At 42.3% G+C, this 17,819-nt stretch overlaps 1 protein-coding gene across 9 annotated transcripts in view; it reads right to left on the bottom strand.

Moving 5' to 3' along the window:
* The window catches only part of ppfia1 (PTPRF interacting protein alpha 1), a 351,102-nt gene that overhangs the window by 82,735 nt on the left and 250,548 nt on the right, over window positions 1-17,819 (bottom strand). For all 9 annotated transcript variants that reach the window (XM_060924068.1, XM_060924063.1, XM_060924067.1 and 6 more), the window contains exons 11-16: window positions 17,231-17,362; window positions 14,176-14,238; window positions 13,889-13,971; window positions 9,324-9,474; window positions 7,112-7,335; window positions 6,669-6,903 (exon numbers count right to left, since the gene is read on the bottom strand). In XM_060924068.1, the coding sequence (XP_060780051.1) occupies window positions 6,669-6,903; window positions 7,112-7,335; window positions 9,324-9,474; window positions 13,889-13,971; window positions 14,176-14,238; window positions 17,231-17,362 (888 nt within the window). The remainder of the gene's footprint in view (window positions 1-6,668; window positions 6,904-7,111; window positions 7,336-9,323; window positions 9,475-13,888; window positions 13,972-14,175; window positions 14,239-17,230; window positions 17,363-17,819) is intronic.

Raw genomic sequence — 17,819 nt, 5'->3', positions numbered from 1 at the left:
CTAGTGTGGACAGATGCACTAAACTGTACCGGTATACTTTGTATCGATACAGTTATACCACTATCGTACCGGTATAAGTGTGAACACAGCATTAGACACTACTATATGCAAGAAGTACAATGCTAAAAATATTTTTCAAAAAAAAGAAAGAAAGAAAGAAAGAAAACGAGAGAAAAAGATGCAGCAAAGAGGACAAACCCAGCCATGGTTTGAATAATTTACCTTCCGACGATGCTTCCGCAAATCACTAGGCTGTCGGAAGCATGCGAAGCAAACAAGGGAACAAAAAAAGAGCAAGAGTTAGTGGCACAGCAACCAGAGAGAACAAGCCAGAGCTGAAACACACACTGAAAGTACAGGATGGCGAAAAACACACACACACACACTTATACAAGGCATGTGCCAATATGCCATCATTACAATACTTAGGACTCGGATTTTTTCTTTATTTTTTCTAACATGCCATAATAATTCGGCACAAGATATTTATATCCACATTAATTTCTGGATTAATCTCGTCCAAGTGTGTTACACCTGTGCACCTTGGCGCGTGCATCAGATAGACTCTCGCGCGTGCACAGCATTGAGGCGCAGTCATTGCGCCTATATAAAAATCGTGAAAACCCACTTACTTTGCGAAGTATTGAGTTGCATTGCTGACACGTTACCAAGCCTTATTTCCTCCTTTGGGTTCCTGATCCCCGAGTTCCTGTTTCTCGTCTTTGATCGCCTGTTTGTGCCTCGCTCGACTTATTGCCCGTTTCACTGTTTTGCCTGCTGTTCTGGATTGTTTAGCCTTCGCGTGTATTAATAAACGCACCTTCTGCACTTGCATCCGTCTCCCAACCACCTCTGACGGAATACTTCGCACTCCCTGATAAAGAGCAGCACATTCACCTGTTCATACGTCATGTTCAGGGACAAACTAATGTTAACGACGCTGAAACAGCCACCGTCACTAATGCAACACTGGTGCATGGAGTTCCTGTCTTGAGGACCCTATCGAAATGCCAATGAACTCAGGAGCTAAGGCCATCCTTAAAAAAAAATCCGTTTCCTGTCCACCAGGTAAGCAAAAAAATTTTCAGTTGGGAGGGAGGGATATATATATATATATATATATATATATATATATATATATATATATATATATATATGGATAAGAAATCGCAATGGTGTGTTTGCGTTTTCTTTCAGCACTTTTTTATTACAAAAGCAGACACATTTAATAAAATGACAGTTTAATCAACTGAAACTTGTACAAAAACTTAGTTAGCATTTTAAATGCTGACTGCAACATTTGCAAAACTTTTACAAAGGTACTTAAAATGTCCGACACGTGGACTTTTTGTAGTTCTAAATCGACCATTAGGCCTAGTTCGGATGAAATTACACTATTAAAATGATCACTGAATGATTTGTTTTTCTGAATCTTTACTATTTTGTTGTTCGCTAGAATACCATTTTGCGATTTCACACTTCAGCAAATGTTTGAAAACTCCGGATCTGCTTCCTTCATGGTGGCTGCCATTTTTTGTGCTGCACGGCACATGCGCAGAGCTGATTCGACAGAGCTTTCCACAAGCGCCGGCCATACAGCCGACTACACAATTAAGTCCAGCCGGCTACTTTAACGACTATTATTTTTGTAGCCCACAGGCTCTAAATATTAATTTTCGATTTTAATAAAATTAAATGTTTATCTAACGGACTGCCAATACTGTCAAACTGAACCGCACTCATTTAAGTTGTGATTCGCACTGTTTGTACCGATAATAACCACAAATTCCCCGCTGACTTCGTTGATCAGGGGAGAGTAACTCATCCGCGGCCCCGACATGCGGTGTGTGCGCGCGCACTCTGCGGAGGCAGTAGTGTGTCGGGGCCGTCGGAGGGAACAGAAGCAGAGATGACGCTTATTTTGTCTCGGGTAAACCAGTCTTCTCTCGTTCAATTATGTGCTGGCATCAAAAGACACCGTTGGTTGTAAATGAACCCAAACTGAGTGGTTGGAGTGTATTTTCATACACAAATGGAGAAATGTTGGCTGAGTGTGTAATTGTGTAGCCCCACTGCAGACCGCTGTCGTTGTTAATTCATAGCATGCTCAGCTGCGTGAATGTGTCATGCACCGAAAATAAGAGATTTACAAGCCAGGAACGCCTCATGATGCAATACGCAAGAAAAGAAAGAAGATTTACTGCCATTTTACTTTGTATTTGAGTAAAGTGAATAAATAAATGGTCTGGGGAAAATACAGTTAATCCTGGGAACTGCGTGCACAGGAGTTTATTTTGTGTTCCCCCCCGGCTGGCGACTTATTTGTCATGGCTGGCTAGTATGAGCCTTAGTGGAAAGCCCTGGGAATGCGGAAATGTCAAGTTCGATTTTAGATTTACAAACCCGAAAAAAATGCCGAAAAACCGGCGTTAAAAAAAAAAAAATTAAACCGCACAAACGGCACTCACCCGGCCGGTGGACCGGAAACAGAACATTTTTTAATAATGGCCCAACGACCACGGGACAGTGCTGGCTCAAATGGTTCGAGCTCTGATCAGAAGGTCAAGGGTTCAAGCCCCAGCACCACCAAGCTGCCGCTGTTGGGCCCTTGAGCAAGGTGCTTAACCCTTTCTACACTGCCCCAGCTTCCTAACAAGCTTGGATACGTGAAGCCGAGAAGTCCACTGTGTTGTAATACACGTGTGACAAATTATGGCTGCTTTTTCTTCTTCTTCAGAGCTCGCCAGCTAGTTCGCCATGTATGCTGCGCTTCCCCAGTGACGTCTGCCTGATGTTCGGTCCTCCACATGACGGCGCACTGCGTGAACAGGAACTAGCATATTTACGAGCAAACTTCAGTAAACTGATACCCGATTTAACGTGCCTCATGACTAATACCGCATGCTTTCTGTGCAAGGTGATTTGATCCCATGGAAAAGTATCCATGTGTCCACGATAATGATAAATATCGCAAATGTTGTATAAACTGTCGTATTAATTAACTAATCAATCATCGGCACATGCCTTCTGCACAGCAGATCTAAAAAGAAAGCCAAGACTAAGCTAAGAGCTGAACCCGTTTAAGTGTTACTGCTACTGTTTCCTCATTAACACACACTAAAGATGATGAGCAAAAGACCTGCTGGGAAGAGGAGAAGAAACCACATCAAACCAAAAGCAGCGAGCTTTTCTGATCTCTCACTCTGAGCTCGGACACTGACGCTTCAGCGTACAACAGGCTACCGGATTAAAACCCGTGTTTAAGCTGCGGTACGTTCCGTGCGGCTTTGGGTGTTTGCTTTACTTCTTCATCCGGCATTTCCGCAGTAAGCAGAAGTCTGGAACGACGCCTTATCACGAAGATCGAACTGCCCATTTCCTTTTCGATCCTCACAAAGTGAGGGAGCCTGCTGTCAGAGATACTGTACAGCACACTGTAGTGTGTTTCCTTCTCTAACACCTACTTCTCATTCTCAGTATGCTCTTTAATACACCTTTTATAATGGTGCTGGGGTGAGATCGGGTTCACTACCTACTAAATGATGTAAATATTACAAGTACGTAACGGCGATATGACAACTACTATAACCTATAACGACAAAGTAGGAATAATCGTACAATATATTTTTTCCAAAAATGACAATCACGTCATTAGTAATCGTGCTACCTGTACTATTATACGAGTCCGTGATCAGCGTCACGTCAGAGTGAGAGGGTCAGACTAAGTGGCACTGATGGTACCTGCACGAAGAAGGGAGCAGGGCTAAACAGAGGAGGGGTGTTAGTGGTGTAATACGGCGAGTAAGCTACGGTCTGATGGGAGAGTGAGCTCTGGATCATGTACGGCTCGTAGCAGTATTGCTGGGGCACAGACACACGAGACCACATTAAGACACAGGCGCTTCATTTTCCGCTACAATGACTCAACACGCTAAACATGGATTAGTAAACATGGAGCAAACGAAATACAAACCAAGTGCTTCTGCAAAAGTCTGAGTATCCTCTTTAAAGCGGTTTTATTCCATCAGTTACCGGAGACTAACAGTAATTTCTCCACTTCTTACTTATTCTTATCTTGAAAAAGCCCAGGATTTAAATCGAAAGCAAGATCAACTGTGAGCTACTGCTCACTTACGTATCTCCCCCGCCCACCCGCTCTCGCTTAGATCAGAATGCAAGCAATCGAAGGAACACAACACATACGCTACCGTTCAAAAGTTTGGGGTCACCCAGACAATTTTGTGTTTTCCATGAAAAGTCACACTTTTATTTACCACCCTAAGTTGTAAAATGAATAGAAAATATAGTCAAGACATTTTTCTGGCCATTTTGAGCATTTAATCGACCCCACAAATGTGATGCTCCAGAAACTCAATCTGCTCAAAGGAAGGTCAGTTTTATAGCTTCTCTAAAGAGCTCAACTGTTTTCAGCTGTGCTAACATGATTGTACAAGGGTTTTCTAATCATCCATTAGCCTTCTGAGGCAATGAGCAAACACATTGTACAATTAAGGCCAATTTATGCTGACAATGCAGTCCTCGCAGATGGTGTCGCAGATGGCGTCTGCGTAGCCCCCCCCTTCGCAGACGCTCTGCGCGCACTTCCCAAAAATTGTGACCACCGCAGAAGCCTCGCAGACGAGGGCTCTGATTGGTCCACTCTACATCCGCTGTACACGCACTTCCGCTTCCCTACTTTCCCGGTTTGGTTTGTTTTCACGACCGCCATTTTTAAAAACACGAGCAAAGATGGAGCAGCACAAAGAGCGGTTGATCGAGGAAGTACGTACATCTATACGACTCCAGTTCTAGTCATTATAAGTAACCGGAGGATAAACACTCCACTAACCACACCCACCAACTACTCCTAGCGATTTCGCGACCCCTTGCGTTGTGGCGGTGAATAACATCGCGCACGCCTATTACTCCCCGCTCAACGATAAATTACAACTGTCTGCAAAAAGCTGTCTGCGAAAGCCTTGTCGCAAGAGCATGCAGAGGCCCTTAGAACACTGGAGTGAGAGTTGCTGGAAATGGGCCTCTATACACCTATGGAGATATTGCACCGAAAACCAGACATTTGCAGCTAGAATAGTCATTTACCACATTAGCAATGTATAGAGTGGATTTCTGATTAGTTTAAAGTCATCTTCATTGAAAAGAACAGTGCTTTTCTTTCAAAAATAAGGAAACTTCAAAGTGACCCCAAACTTTTGAACAGTCGTGTATTATGAATGTTGGCTTCAACAAATAATTAACCCTGAAACAAGTGAGTAAAGAGCAGTGCTCTCGCCAAGTATTTAAAATCGTATCCTGGGAAACGGTCATTTTGAAATAAGACTCTGCTTCTTGAAACAGCGTCAAAATCCACGCTGTATTCGCTTCGTAAATACATTCAGTCGGTAAACAGGAAGTCGACGTGCGACAGACCTGAAAACGGTATAGAACCCCAAGCTGAAGTTTGATACCAAGTGGCTATGATTTCTGGTTGCTGAGAAAAAGGGTGTTTCGGACAGACGGCGCAAAATCAGTATAATAATAATAATAAAGATCCGATTATACCACAGCACCTTTAAATTCTGACCAGAATCAAAATCCAGGTGATGTGGATTCGTTTTCTCATCTCATCTCATTATCTGTAGCCGCTTTATCCTGTTCTACAGGGTCGCAGGCAAGCTGGAGCCTATCCCAGCTGACTACGGGCGAAAGGCGGGGTACACCCTGGACAAGTCGCCAGGTCATCACAGGGCTGACACATAGACACAGACAACCATTCACACTCACATTCACACCTACGGTCAATTTAGAGTCACCAGTTAACCTAACCTGCATGTCTTTGGACTGTGGGGGAAACCGGAGCACCCGGAGGAAACCCACGCGGACAACATGCAAACTCCGCACAGAAAGGCCCTCGCCAGCCACGGGGCTCGAACCCACCCGGACCTTCTTGCTGTGAGGCGACAGCGCTAACCACTACACCACCGTGCCAAGGTGAGAGACCAAGGTGTCTCCAGTGTCGGAGGTAAACCTTTTCCTTAGGCAAGGAGGAGTTTGCTCATTAAAATGACGGTCTGCGTTTTTCCCTTTTATAAACTTCAGTATAGAGAGAGGAGAAAAAGAGAAACAAAACCGAGGGGCTCGTGAGAGAACAAGGAACCAGGCAGCTGTAACACAAGCAACAACGAGAACCCATTTGTTGTTGCTGTTTCCCTGTATGTTCAACAACATGGAATAAAATATAACTGATCAACACATAAAAATGTGCCATTCTTTATTAAATTTAAAAAAAAAACAAACTATTTGATCTAAAGCTGTTTTAGGAAAATAACTTCAGGGTGGGAACAGTAACTCACTTCAGGCTGCATCGCACCACCACAATGTACACTATTTTGCTACAACAGAACATCCCCCTCGTGTCTCGATCCCCCCCCCCCTTTATGGAAACAAAATTCAAATTTGGATAAGCAAATTACATTAAAATTGCATGTTGTAAATTTTAATATGCATCAGACTTTATCTATGGCCAGAAACACTGGCTAGGAAACCAAAAACTGTCAGGGTAGTGTCAGAAGATTAAGAAATATTCTATTAATGCCTGATAACTCATGGAATCGAAGCTCGCAGAAGTAGACTCAGACTTTTGGACCCGAGATCCTGCTCAGACTTACCAGCGTCATGACCCCCATGCGGTCAAGATCTCTGTTGGGAACTCGCCGAGGGGTGGAGTGACCTGAACCTGGAGGGGAGGAGCCAGAAAGTGCTGAGCTAGGGTGGGGGGAACCATAAGAGGGCGGTATCGAGCTCATGGAGCGGAACCGGGAGCCGAGACTTTCACCGCTCCCGACTCTCGACTCGATCTCTTCGGCTCGTAGTGCCGTGTTCTCCTTCTCCTCCTGAATCATTCTGTAGAGACACACAGTTCTGAAACACACTGCGCAGGGGTTATAAGAGAACAGTAACGGCATGAAAATGGCGTGCAAGCTGGGTCATATACGCTGACAACTTCGTACAATTTAACACAACACTTTTTTTTCTTCTTCTTATGATTACCCAACAGTTTGCAGCAGAATGGACTGTGTGTGTAAAAAGTATCCAACAAGAACTAGAATACCTAATCTCGTTGTTGATGGCATCGAGCTGCTCTTGCAGCATGAGCGCGAGCGTTTGTGCATCTGTCTGTCCAGCAGGGGACAGCAGGTCCACTGAACTGAAAATCGTCTCTCGGTCATCCTCCAAATCGGACACGTCCATGTCACTCTCAAACGCATACGCCACTTTGGCCAAGACGTTGGCCTGCTGTACGCGCTCCCATTCCTGCTCGTTCAGAGTCTGCACCTGCACAAACACGACGAAAAGTGACAAATATGAAGAGATGGACAATACCAAGAGTTCAAAACATCTCTACCCTGACTGAGATCCATTTTATTTACCAGCAATAAATGTGGCTGAATTAATTTTGCTGAACTTACATGCCTCTGAAGTCCACAAAGCAGGCAGAAAGTGAATAACGAAAAAAAAAAGTGTCACATCTGATGCCATTCACCCACAGAGCAGCAATATATATATATATATATTTTATTTAAAAGACGCACCCAGTTATTTGTATATTTAAAAAAACATCACATACTATGCAACCACTTGGACAAAAAGCAGTCAATTAAATCATTACAGTGGATATAAAAAGTTTACACACCCCGTTAAAATGATTTTCTACATTTCTGAATAAATATGACCTAAAACAACATCAGGTTTTCACACAAGTTCTAAAAGTAGATAAAGAGAACCCGGTTAAACAAATATGAGAAAAAAAAATTATACTTGGTCATTTATTTATTGAGGAAAATGATCCAATATTGCACATCTGTGAGTGGCAAAAAGTATATGAACCTTTGCTTTCAGTATCTGGTGTGACCCCCTTGTGCAGCAATAACTGCAACTGAACGTTTCCGGTGGGTTTCCTCACATGAACTGCTCGCTTCAGGTCCTTCCACAACATTTCCATTGGATTAAGGTCAGGACTTTGACTTGGCCATTCCAAAACATTCACTTTATTCTTCTTTAACCATTCTTTGGTAGCACGACTTGTGTGCTTAGGGTCGTTGTCTTGCTGCATGACCCACCTTCTCTCGAGATTCAGTTCATGGACGGATGTCCTGACATTTTCCTTTAGAATTCACTGGTATAATTCAGAATTCATTGTTCCATCAATGATGGCAATCCGTCCTGGCCCAGACGCAGCAAAACAGGCCCAAACCATGATACTACCACCACCATGTTTCACAGATGGGATAAGGTTCTTATGCTGGAATGCAGCGTTAGCCTTTCTCCAAACATAATGCTTCTCATTTAAACCAAAAAGTTCTATTTTGGTCTCATCCATCCACAAAACATTTTTCCAATAGCCTTCTGGCTTGTCTACGTGATCTTTAGCAAACTGCAGACGAGCAGCAATGTTCTTTTTGGAGAGCGGTGGCTTTCTCCTTGCATCCCTGCCATGCACACCATTGTTGTTCAGTGTTCTCCTGATGGTGGACTCATGAACATTAGCCAATGTGAGAGAGGCCTTCAGTTGCTTAGAAGTTACCCTGGGGTCCTTTGTGACCTCGCCGACTATTACACGCCTTGCTCTTGGAGTGATCTTTGTTGGTCGACCACTCCTGGGGAGGGTAACAATGGTCTTGAATTTCCTCCATTTGTACACAATCTGTCTGACTGTGGATTGGTGGAGTCCAAACTCTTCAGAGATGGTTTTGTAACCTTTTCCAGCCTGATGGGCATCAACAACGCTTTTTCTGAGGTCCTCAGAAATCTCCTTTGTTTGTGCCATGATACACTTCCACAAACATGTGTTGTGAAGATCAGACTTTGATAGATCCCTGTTCTTTAAATAAAACAGGGTGCCCACTCACACCTGATTGTCATCCCATTGATTGAAAACACCTGACTCTAATTTCACCTTCAAATTAACTGCTAATCCTAGAGGTTCACATACTTTTGCCACTCACAGATGTGTAATATTGGATCATTTTCCTCAATAAATAAATGACCAAGTATAATATTTTTGTCTCATTTGTTTAACTGGGTTCTCTTTATCTACTTTCAGGACTTGTGTGAAAATCTGACGTTTTAAGTCATATTTATGCAGAAATGTAGAAAATTCTAAAGCATAATTCTTTCAAACTTTGGAAATCTGAAAGCTATTCTCAGGACCTGAATCTGGTTCTTGTGAATGCTGCTGTAATTATTTCCCCAATATGGAGCAATAAATATTCAGAATAATGCTAACCAACAAAAATTCATGGGCTCGAATTTCTAAGTCTTACCTTGGAGGGCTCATCTCGCAGAGCAGCAGCCCGCCCCTTCTGGGGCCGTCTCAGCACCAGCGAGCTGCTGTACTGGTCAGAATGGCTGTCAATCATGGAGGACGCAGAGACTGGGTACCTGAAGTCTGGTGTGCTGCCCATGTGAGAGCGTCTACGTAATAATAAATTTCTTTTATTGATCTGGCAACCAATACAACTGTAGAATAACCTACATTAAACTGGAAGGAAAGAAGAAAGGTAGGCAGAAAAGGGATGTGGAAAGTGCGAAATAACCACAAACTGGCATTAGCACAAGGAATAGTACGTCAGCCCGGATTAAAAGGCTACTGGACAGAAACGGTATGATTAGGGCTGCGTACCTAAACGTAACATCAGGTACCGGTACAGAGGTTTAGGTACAGGTCCGGACCTGTACCTGAACAATCTGACAAATTCTTCTGAACTTCTTTAATAATGACAAACATTAATAAACTGTTGACAACTTGTCAGTATCTTTATTCAAAGAAAACCGAACATAACTAGGTTTCCTACCTCACTTCTCAGTCACCCTCTCAGTCTCACACTATAGTTAACTTGGGACAAAAAGTCATGAGTTGTCTCACAGCGAGAAGTGACTACACTAGAGTACTACAGACTACGCGCAGTCCGCGACCTTTAACTTACGCGGCAAAATTACACAAAGCAGCAAAGACTGCCAATGCCAGCAAAGGAAAAATGGCTGACCTGATTTTGAGTCTTTTTGACCAATCAGAACGCTGGATCAGCCAAGCTCTCGCAATGTCTCATGAGACTGTGGCGAGAGGATCTCAAATCAAAGACGGCTCTGATTTCAAGTTTCAGCGCAGCATTTTACGTCTTTTCCAGTGCTCAATTTTCGTCTTTGTGGTAGGATTTACGCATCTTCAGTCACAAAATAAGCAGATACTTGGTGTAAATTTATATCAGTACAGTACCAGTACTTCATGATCCGGTATTTTGGACCTGTACCAAATCGATTTTCACGGTATAGTACCGGTACACAGTACCGGTACGCAGCCCTAGGTATAATGCTTCAAGGCTTGCCAACCTCGAAGAAGTAAAAAAAATAAAAATAAAAAAAACCCAGTACACCATACATCTCAAAATAAAAATAACAGTACAGTTTGGACATGTTACTGATTTACCAAGCACTGTGAAATTGTTCCACATAGCCAACCTGACCTGACTGTCTGAAAAACAAACAGCGTTTCTAATTACACTATTACTACCATTAAAAATGATTGACAAAGGTGTTGGCTTTTACACTCTGTTGTCGAACAATTTAATTTTGTTAAAAAAAAAAAAATGTTAACTCCATGCTTGTATCACATGAGCAAAGTCAAACATAAGACTGATCGATTATATCCGACAATACTGAACTCGAACATTTTTTCTCGACCCAAAGTGAAGGCACATCACATCACCGTTTCTTTTAAGCAGGAAAATCGAGTCGAGATGAAAACACCTGCCAAAAGATCACTCGCGTGTAATGGAGAAAGGGGGCGGGGTCAGTAAAAGAGGCACTGCACACTGAAATGTGCGTTTTGAGCTGTAACGCTAAATGATATGACTGAATGGTGATGAAATGCATCAGTGCTGGCGATAATATTGACAAAGTTACCATTTTTTGTAAAAATCAGCATTTTGCGTGTTGAAAATGGCACAAAAGCCATCTAACTAATTCAAATCATCTTGAACCTTGCAAGGCCGATGCTGACGTAGCGGTCCTTCTCTACATCATTCTTTTTTTTTTTTTTTTAAATGTTAACGTGCTCTAAATGAGAGGTGGGCGCTCCCCTCCCCCAGTCCTTGCCCTTGAGTGCCAAGTCTGTGAAACTGCACTCATTTCGAGACTCACTGAGCAACTCCTGCCTCACACATTCACGTCCACACCTTCAGCCCTTTTCTCACTTTATAGCATTTTTCAAAATTATGCAGTGGGCGGAGTTCAGGGCTTTACATTAGCACCCGCCCACCCGCCAAATGCGGGTAAAATTCGGCTTTGGCGGGCAATAACTTTAGTCTCACTAGCCACTTTGGCGGGTGGTTTATTCTGCGGTATGACAATATACTTTAATTGTAGTTTTCTCTGAAGGCATCCGATATAATAAACGCATTGCAATATAATATTACGTGCCTACAACTCCCATGAGCACCTGCATAAACATTCTGACACATGTTAGAATTGTTAAGAACGTTCGTTAACAGCTCAGATAAAATCAGTGATACGGTAACCTGCGGTTAATGAACGAAGCAACAAAGTTGCTGACGACTGACAAGCGCACTATGTGGTGGCATATAGCTGGAGTTTCAAACCCTGCTGCTCAGGAAAAAAGGGGCAGAGATGATCAGGGCCGGAGCAGCATTTTAAAATCACCGAGGTCTGTGATGCACAAAGTGCGCGCCGAAAAATGTTCGACATATTTAAACGAGAGGGGTGAATTACACATCACACAAGAGATCTATTCCTGAAATTACTTTTAATGGTGTTTGAACTGAATATCATCTCATCATCTGTAGACGCTTTATCCTGTTCTACAGGGTCGCAGGCAAGCTGGAGCCTATCCCAGCTGACTACGGGCGAAAGGCGGGGTACACCCTGGACAAGTCGCCAGGTCATCACAGGGCTTGAATATCATCAGTTTTGAAAAAAAAATCATGTATGTGGCAAGAGTAAGAATAATTTAAGCTTGTTTAATGGTTTGATCTGGCCCAACCAATGAGGACAAAAGATACCTTAACCATGTAGCCTATGGAACTAAGATACATTCACAATCTGGCATCCGTTACACCTACACAAAAAAAAAAAAATTCTGGGGGAAAAAAACAAACAAACAAAAAAATCAGTATACACCACCATGTTTTAGGCAAAGTTATCCAAGGCAAACACAAGTTGAAACTTTCCACTCTATTGTTTTGGCTTATCGAATGATTTATTTTTAAAATCACAAACAAGGCAGGCTACAACTGCGCTGCTTCGAAAATGTAAATTGCACAGCTTGATCAAAGTGCGCTGATGGTTACCATGAAAACCCCGTGTCTGCTGCACTGCGTTCCTCCCCTGAGTCGCGCGCTCATTCGCTTTTGTGTTCTTGGTCTCAGAGCCGCACGCACGAAACGGACACAGCAGACAGAATCAGCATTTAACATAATTAACAATGCACTTTTTACGGAGACGTTTTAATGTTATTCTTAATTTTTTTATCCAGTTGAATATTTAGCGTACAAATGTATTTTCAGCTCTTAAAAATGACCGAGGTCCGGACCGCAGGGGCCTCAGAGCTGGCTCCGGCCATGGAGATGAACAAGACGCTAATAGGAAGATAAGACAGTTCAATGACAAATGGAAGTTTGGGCGAGATCAGCTAGTTCATAGCAAAACTGAAAATGCCATGTACTGCAAAGACTCTAGAAAGTCTGGCAAAGACAGGCACCAGCAATTTTAAACTCGAAACTATAAAGGACCACGAAAAGTCAAATGCACACATCGGTACTATAACATCAAAGCGGGCGAAGACGGCTGGTTCACTACAGGACAGCATTGCTTTCAAGTCCCTGGCTGTCATGAAGTCGGCTGAGCTGGAGAGGATGGAGCTGCTGTTTAGAAACGTTCACGTGATTGGAAAGAAGTTGATCCCGCCCCAGCTATCAACTTATGGCCTGCTGGAAGCCTCAGGTCACGAAGACCATTTTTCATGGACCATTCAGACTCATCTGATGATGAATGTAATGAGGACATTTAATGTCTCTCTCTACACATGTTCTCTCACACACACACACACACACACTATTAATAGATAATACATAATGTATATAATACTTGATAATACACATAATACTTGCATATCAAAACATCAAATATTTTTCAATGATAAATGTTTTGAATTGGACTTTTAATATTAGAATCAGTTCAGTTGTACTGAATGTTATTTTTCATATATTTCATATTGTAAGGGGGTTGAATTTGAGTTCAGTAAACAGAATACTCTCTTTATATTTTTTTCTGAATTGGTTGCATGTTTTCATATAGGGAGCTACCTTAACAGCACTGAATACTTGAGTGCTACATTATACGCTGCCGTTCATAATTAAATCTAGATCATCCGAACTTTTACGCATCATGGTGAAGAAAAAACTGCGATTTCCTGGCAACAAAATTGTGGCTAGTGACTCGGGAAAACCACGAGCCACAGTGGCCGGTGAGCAAAAACGTTACTGTAAAGCCCTGGTGGAGTTAGACCCCGAGCTGGGTGTGAGGTTACATTTTAATATCGGCGCATTAACTGTTCCAGATTCCATTACAGCTCATGTTGTTTTTTTTTTTGGTGTGTGTGTGGGGCTAGGAAGAAGAGAAGACCGCTCTTTTGGCACATTTCTGAGTCAGCAGCATACTTCAGTGTTAGCATGACGCTCCTATGCAAAACACACGAAGGCGGGAAAGCCTCGAGCACTGTTTCCACCCTATTTACAGCACGTGTCAGAGACCAGAAGGTTGTCAGATCGAATCCCATGCGTCCTGCAGAGACGCTGATGGGCGAGATTCTCACCCCTGGTGTAGCAACGAGTTGCTCCTGCTGCGATCTTGATCGTTCTCCGATCGCATCGTCTCGATCTGGATCAGGAGCTGCTCCTAGAATACAGAGAGATAATAACGATGTTAATAATACAATAATGACGATGCAGACACGTTCGTGTGAACAAAAGGTGAGAAAGCGGTTTAAAAGGATTACATGGAGTCGTCTTTAACATTAAACTAAATACTTAGACACTGAATAGGTACTAAGGATGAGTAGACGACTACACAAAACTGACAAAAGACACAAGATGCCTATACCTTTTCATGATGAGACTCTTCAATCAGTTTCTTTGTGTGCTCCAGCTCATGGATGAGGGCGTTCTATGCGCACAAAAAAAAAAAAAAAACAACAATAAAGGTATTCAGGCACGAAGGAAAGACATGCACAGGGGAGAGAGAGAGAGAGAGAGAGAGAGAGAGAGAGAGAGAAAAAAAAAAGCTTCATATAATTTCTGCCTATATTTTTATACAATACATATCCATGTTATTTACCAGCTGGGAGGTCTGTATCGTGAAATACCGTGACCGAGGTCTTGAAAGTACTGAGCAAGGCCCTCTGGGCCGAGGTCACGGTATTTCACGATACGGACCGACCTTAAGCTGGTAAATAATATTTTTATTTTTTTCTTTACCAAACTCTAACACAGGGGCGGGCAATTATTTTTTCCATGGGGCCACATGAGAAACAGAAAATTTTGTGGAGGGCCGGACCAAAAGGCTGAACTAAATTCTGCATAATATTAATTGTATTTCTTTATATAAAGCAGTAAATAACATTGTTTTTACAAAGCTGCTAAGACTGGTAAGAGTATGGAAAAAACGAGGTTGCCTTACAAAAAAAGTAATTTATTCAATCAAATTTCCCAAAACAATGGTTAACAAAATGTCAACGTTTGTACCTTTTTTTTTCTCAGTCACATTCACCCCAAAACACAGTAAAGACATCACAATATTGTCTTTCTACTCCAAACATCAACCAAGATACATCATATTATAATAATGATGCCCACGTTTGTAGTCTAATCGCCTCTTTTGGTGTTTTTCAGTTTTTTATTTGTTCAGTGAGAGAAATCTCGTCTCTGTTGGTCTTTAACGAGTGCATCAGAGTCAGGTTGAATGTCTGAGGTGGAGATGCGAAGCACAGCTGACAGATGATCATCAGTCCATTCGGTGTAGGAATCAGATCTACAGATCGGCTCGGGCTCCGGCGCCTGCTGGTGACGTCACACTGTGTGATTGGCTGGACCGTTTGAAGGATGACGTGCAAGTTTGTGGTTGGTCTGGATAAATTACGGAAGTAGTTATCGCGGGATTAGGTTTCGTGGGATTTCATGTCATGTTCGTGTCGCGCGCATTGCGTTTTTGTTGAACACAACTTCAAACTAAAAGCAATGCACATTCAGTCCATGCATGAGGTAAAATTAGAAAATACGTTTATTTTGTAATTTCTAATTAACCTTACGCGGGCCGGTCAGAATGAACCAAAGGGCCGGATGCGGCCCGCGGGCCGGAAAATGCCCAGGTCTGCTCTAACAGAAAGCGAGAGCGCCTCAAAAGGGAAAACCGAGCCGAGCTGCCATTTTGAATCCTCATTCACGGCTGTAATGCAAATGGCTTCCTCCTCGGTATACAAGTGCACTTCCATGGCAGGAAAAAAAACTACATTTTGCCGCCCATGTCGTCCCCTATTTATACAAATAGGAGTCATTCAGGATTCAGCCATGTTTTTGCTCGGCGTTAGCAACAGTTACAGGTTTTTAGCTTTCTCCTCAAATGTTTTCTTTTATTTCTTCTTCCTCAGGGTAGTAAAACTCGCTTTCGCTGTGAACACTGTCGTTATCGCTATCCATGCTGTAAAATTAATGCTATTTTGAATCCTCATTCACGGTTGTAATGCAAATTGCTTCTTCCTCGGTATACAAGTGCACTTCCATGGCAGGAAAAAACTACATTTTGCCGCCTATGTAGTCCCCTATTTATATAAAATTGAGTCATTCAGGATTCAGCCATGTTCTTGCTCGGCGTTAGCAAGTTACAGGTTTTTAGCTTTCTCCTGAAATGTTTTCTTTTATTTCTTCTTCCTCAGGGTAGTAAAACTCGCTTTCGCTGTGAACACTGTCGTTATCGCTATCTACTACTACTACTGTGGCGGCCTCAGCCGAGTTCCACGCCTGGATGACCAGTCTTCCCGGTTGGCCATGCATTCTGCCAGCTCAGCAGTGGATGATGCGTTGACGTCCCTCCTGAGGGTGTCAATGAGGGTTGTAGGAGGGCGTCCCCGATTTTTGTGGCCATGGAGGGGTTCCCAAAGCAGAAGCTTCCCCCCCGGGCAGCATCGCTATCCATGCTGTAAAATTAATGCTATTCTCCTGAGAAATGCTGGCAAAAACTTAAGATTTTTGATAATCTTATAAATAAATCTTATTAAAAAGATAAATGTTGACAAAATTTGCCACCATGTTTGCTGCTGTTGTGAACGAGCGAGTCGCCAGAGGTCCGTAACCGGGGTCCGTACCGTAGGATACGGACCCGCTCGCCGGCCAATCAGAGCGCAGGATTTGATGGAAACCGGACCGCGAAAAAAATAAATTCACTTATTTTATTACACTTACCTATAACCAATGCCCATGGTTCATATTATATAATTTTAGACATATAATAATAATAATAATACACATACACCAAAATACTCAATGTAAAAAATGAACACCTTAAAGGAATACCAAGCAAAATGGATTTTCAAAACAGCATCAAAAATATACCAAGTAATAGAAATATGATGAATTATGTATCTACTGCATGTGAAAATAACATGTAAAATATATATTACAGTAGTGAGGTCAAATATTGGAGGCTTTATTTATTATTCTGATTTTTTTTTATTAATTTTTTTTAAAATACTTGTTTTTATTTACTGGTTTTTTTGCTATTAGTGTTATTTTTTTATTTACTGCTTATTTTTATTCTTGTCTGCAGTCTTATTATTGTGAGAGGTTTTTTTTTTAATTGACTTTTTAGAATTTTTACTTTCTCCTGTCTCAGATTTCACTGTATGAATTTGCAAAATTCAAAATTGGAAACTTTCAAGCGAAGATGTTGCTGCACCACTTCTGAGAAAAACGAAAGCTTGCGTGCTATGCAGTCCGACTCTCCCTCCTTCCTTTTAGCGACGCCAGGGCAGAACCAAAACAGGACACGATAAGAATAATAATGATCGCCTTGCACTGGTTTTTTAATAACTGAGGAAATACAACAGTTCTTGCTCGCATACTCGGCCTTTTTGGAGCCGAGTGTGTGGAAGCTCCAGCGATACCTTGTCCTCCAGCGCAGCCATTCTCTCCTTTAGATGCAGCTGAAGCCTCTCATTGGACTCCGAGAGAAGTTTATCCACCGTATCAGACAAACGCTTGTTGTGCTCTTCGTTCATCTTCTCGCGCTGACGAGCCTTCAATCACAACACACAGACGAGAAACAGGTTTGGTTGTTAAAGCAGAATAATTGTGCGAGGCTCACAATCCGCTATGACGAGCTGAATAGCTGTAGGAATCATGGAGCTTTGACATGCTCCCCGTCTTTCAAAGAAAGATAAAGTCGGCTTCGTTTCATTTCTTTACAATAGATTGTTTGCTTTTAACAACTGTCTCAAGGCAGATTATATTGGACTTCCATGGAACCAAGCACTGATGGTCATAAAAACATACAGAAAGGCATGAAAAATCAAGGATGGGGCTGATTTCTTTCTTGCCCAGACTTGTATATTCATACACACTCTGTTGTATTGGGTGATTACTACAACCGACATTCCGAAAAAGTTGGGATGCTGGATAAAACGTAAATAAAAACAGAATGCAGCGATTTGTAAAACCTTTTCGACCTAGATTCAATTGAATACAACAGACAAG

The sequence above is a fragment of the Neoarius graeffei genome, chromosome 6 (assembly GCF_027579695.1).
Source record: "Neoarius graeffei isolate fNeoGra1 chromosome 6, fNeoGra1.pri, whole genome shotgun sequence".
Classification (NCBI taxonomy): Eukaryota; Metazoa; Chordata; class Actinopteri; order Siluriformes; family Ariidae; genus Neoarius; species Neoarius graeffei.
This window is presented reverse-complemented; position numbering and strand designations above follow the sequence as displayed.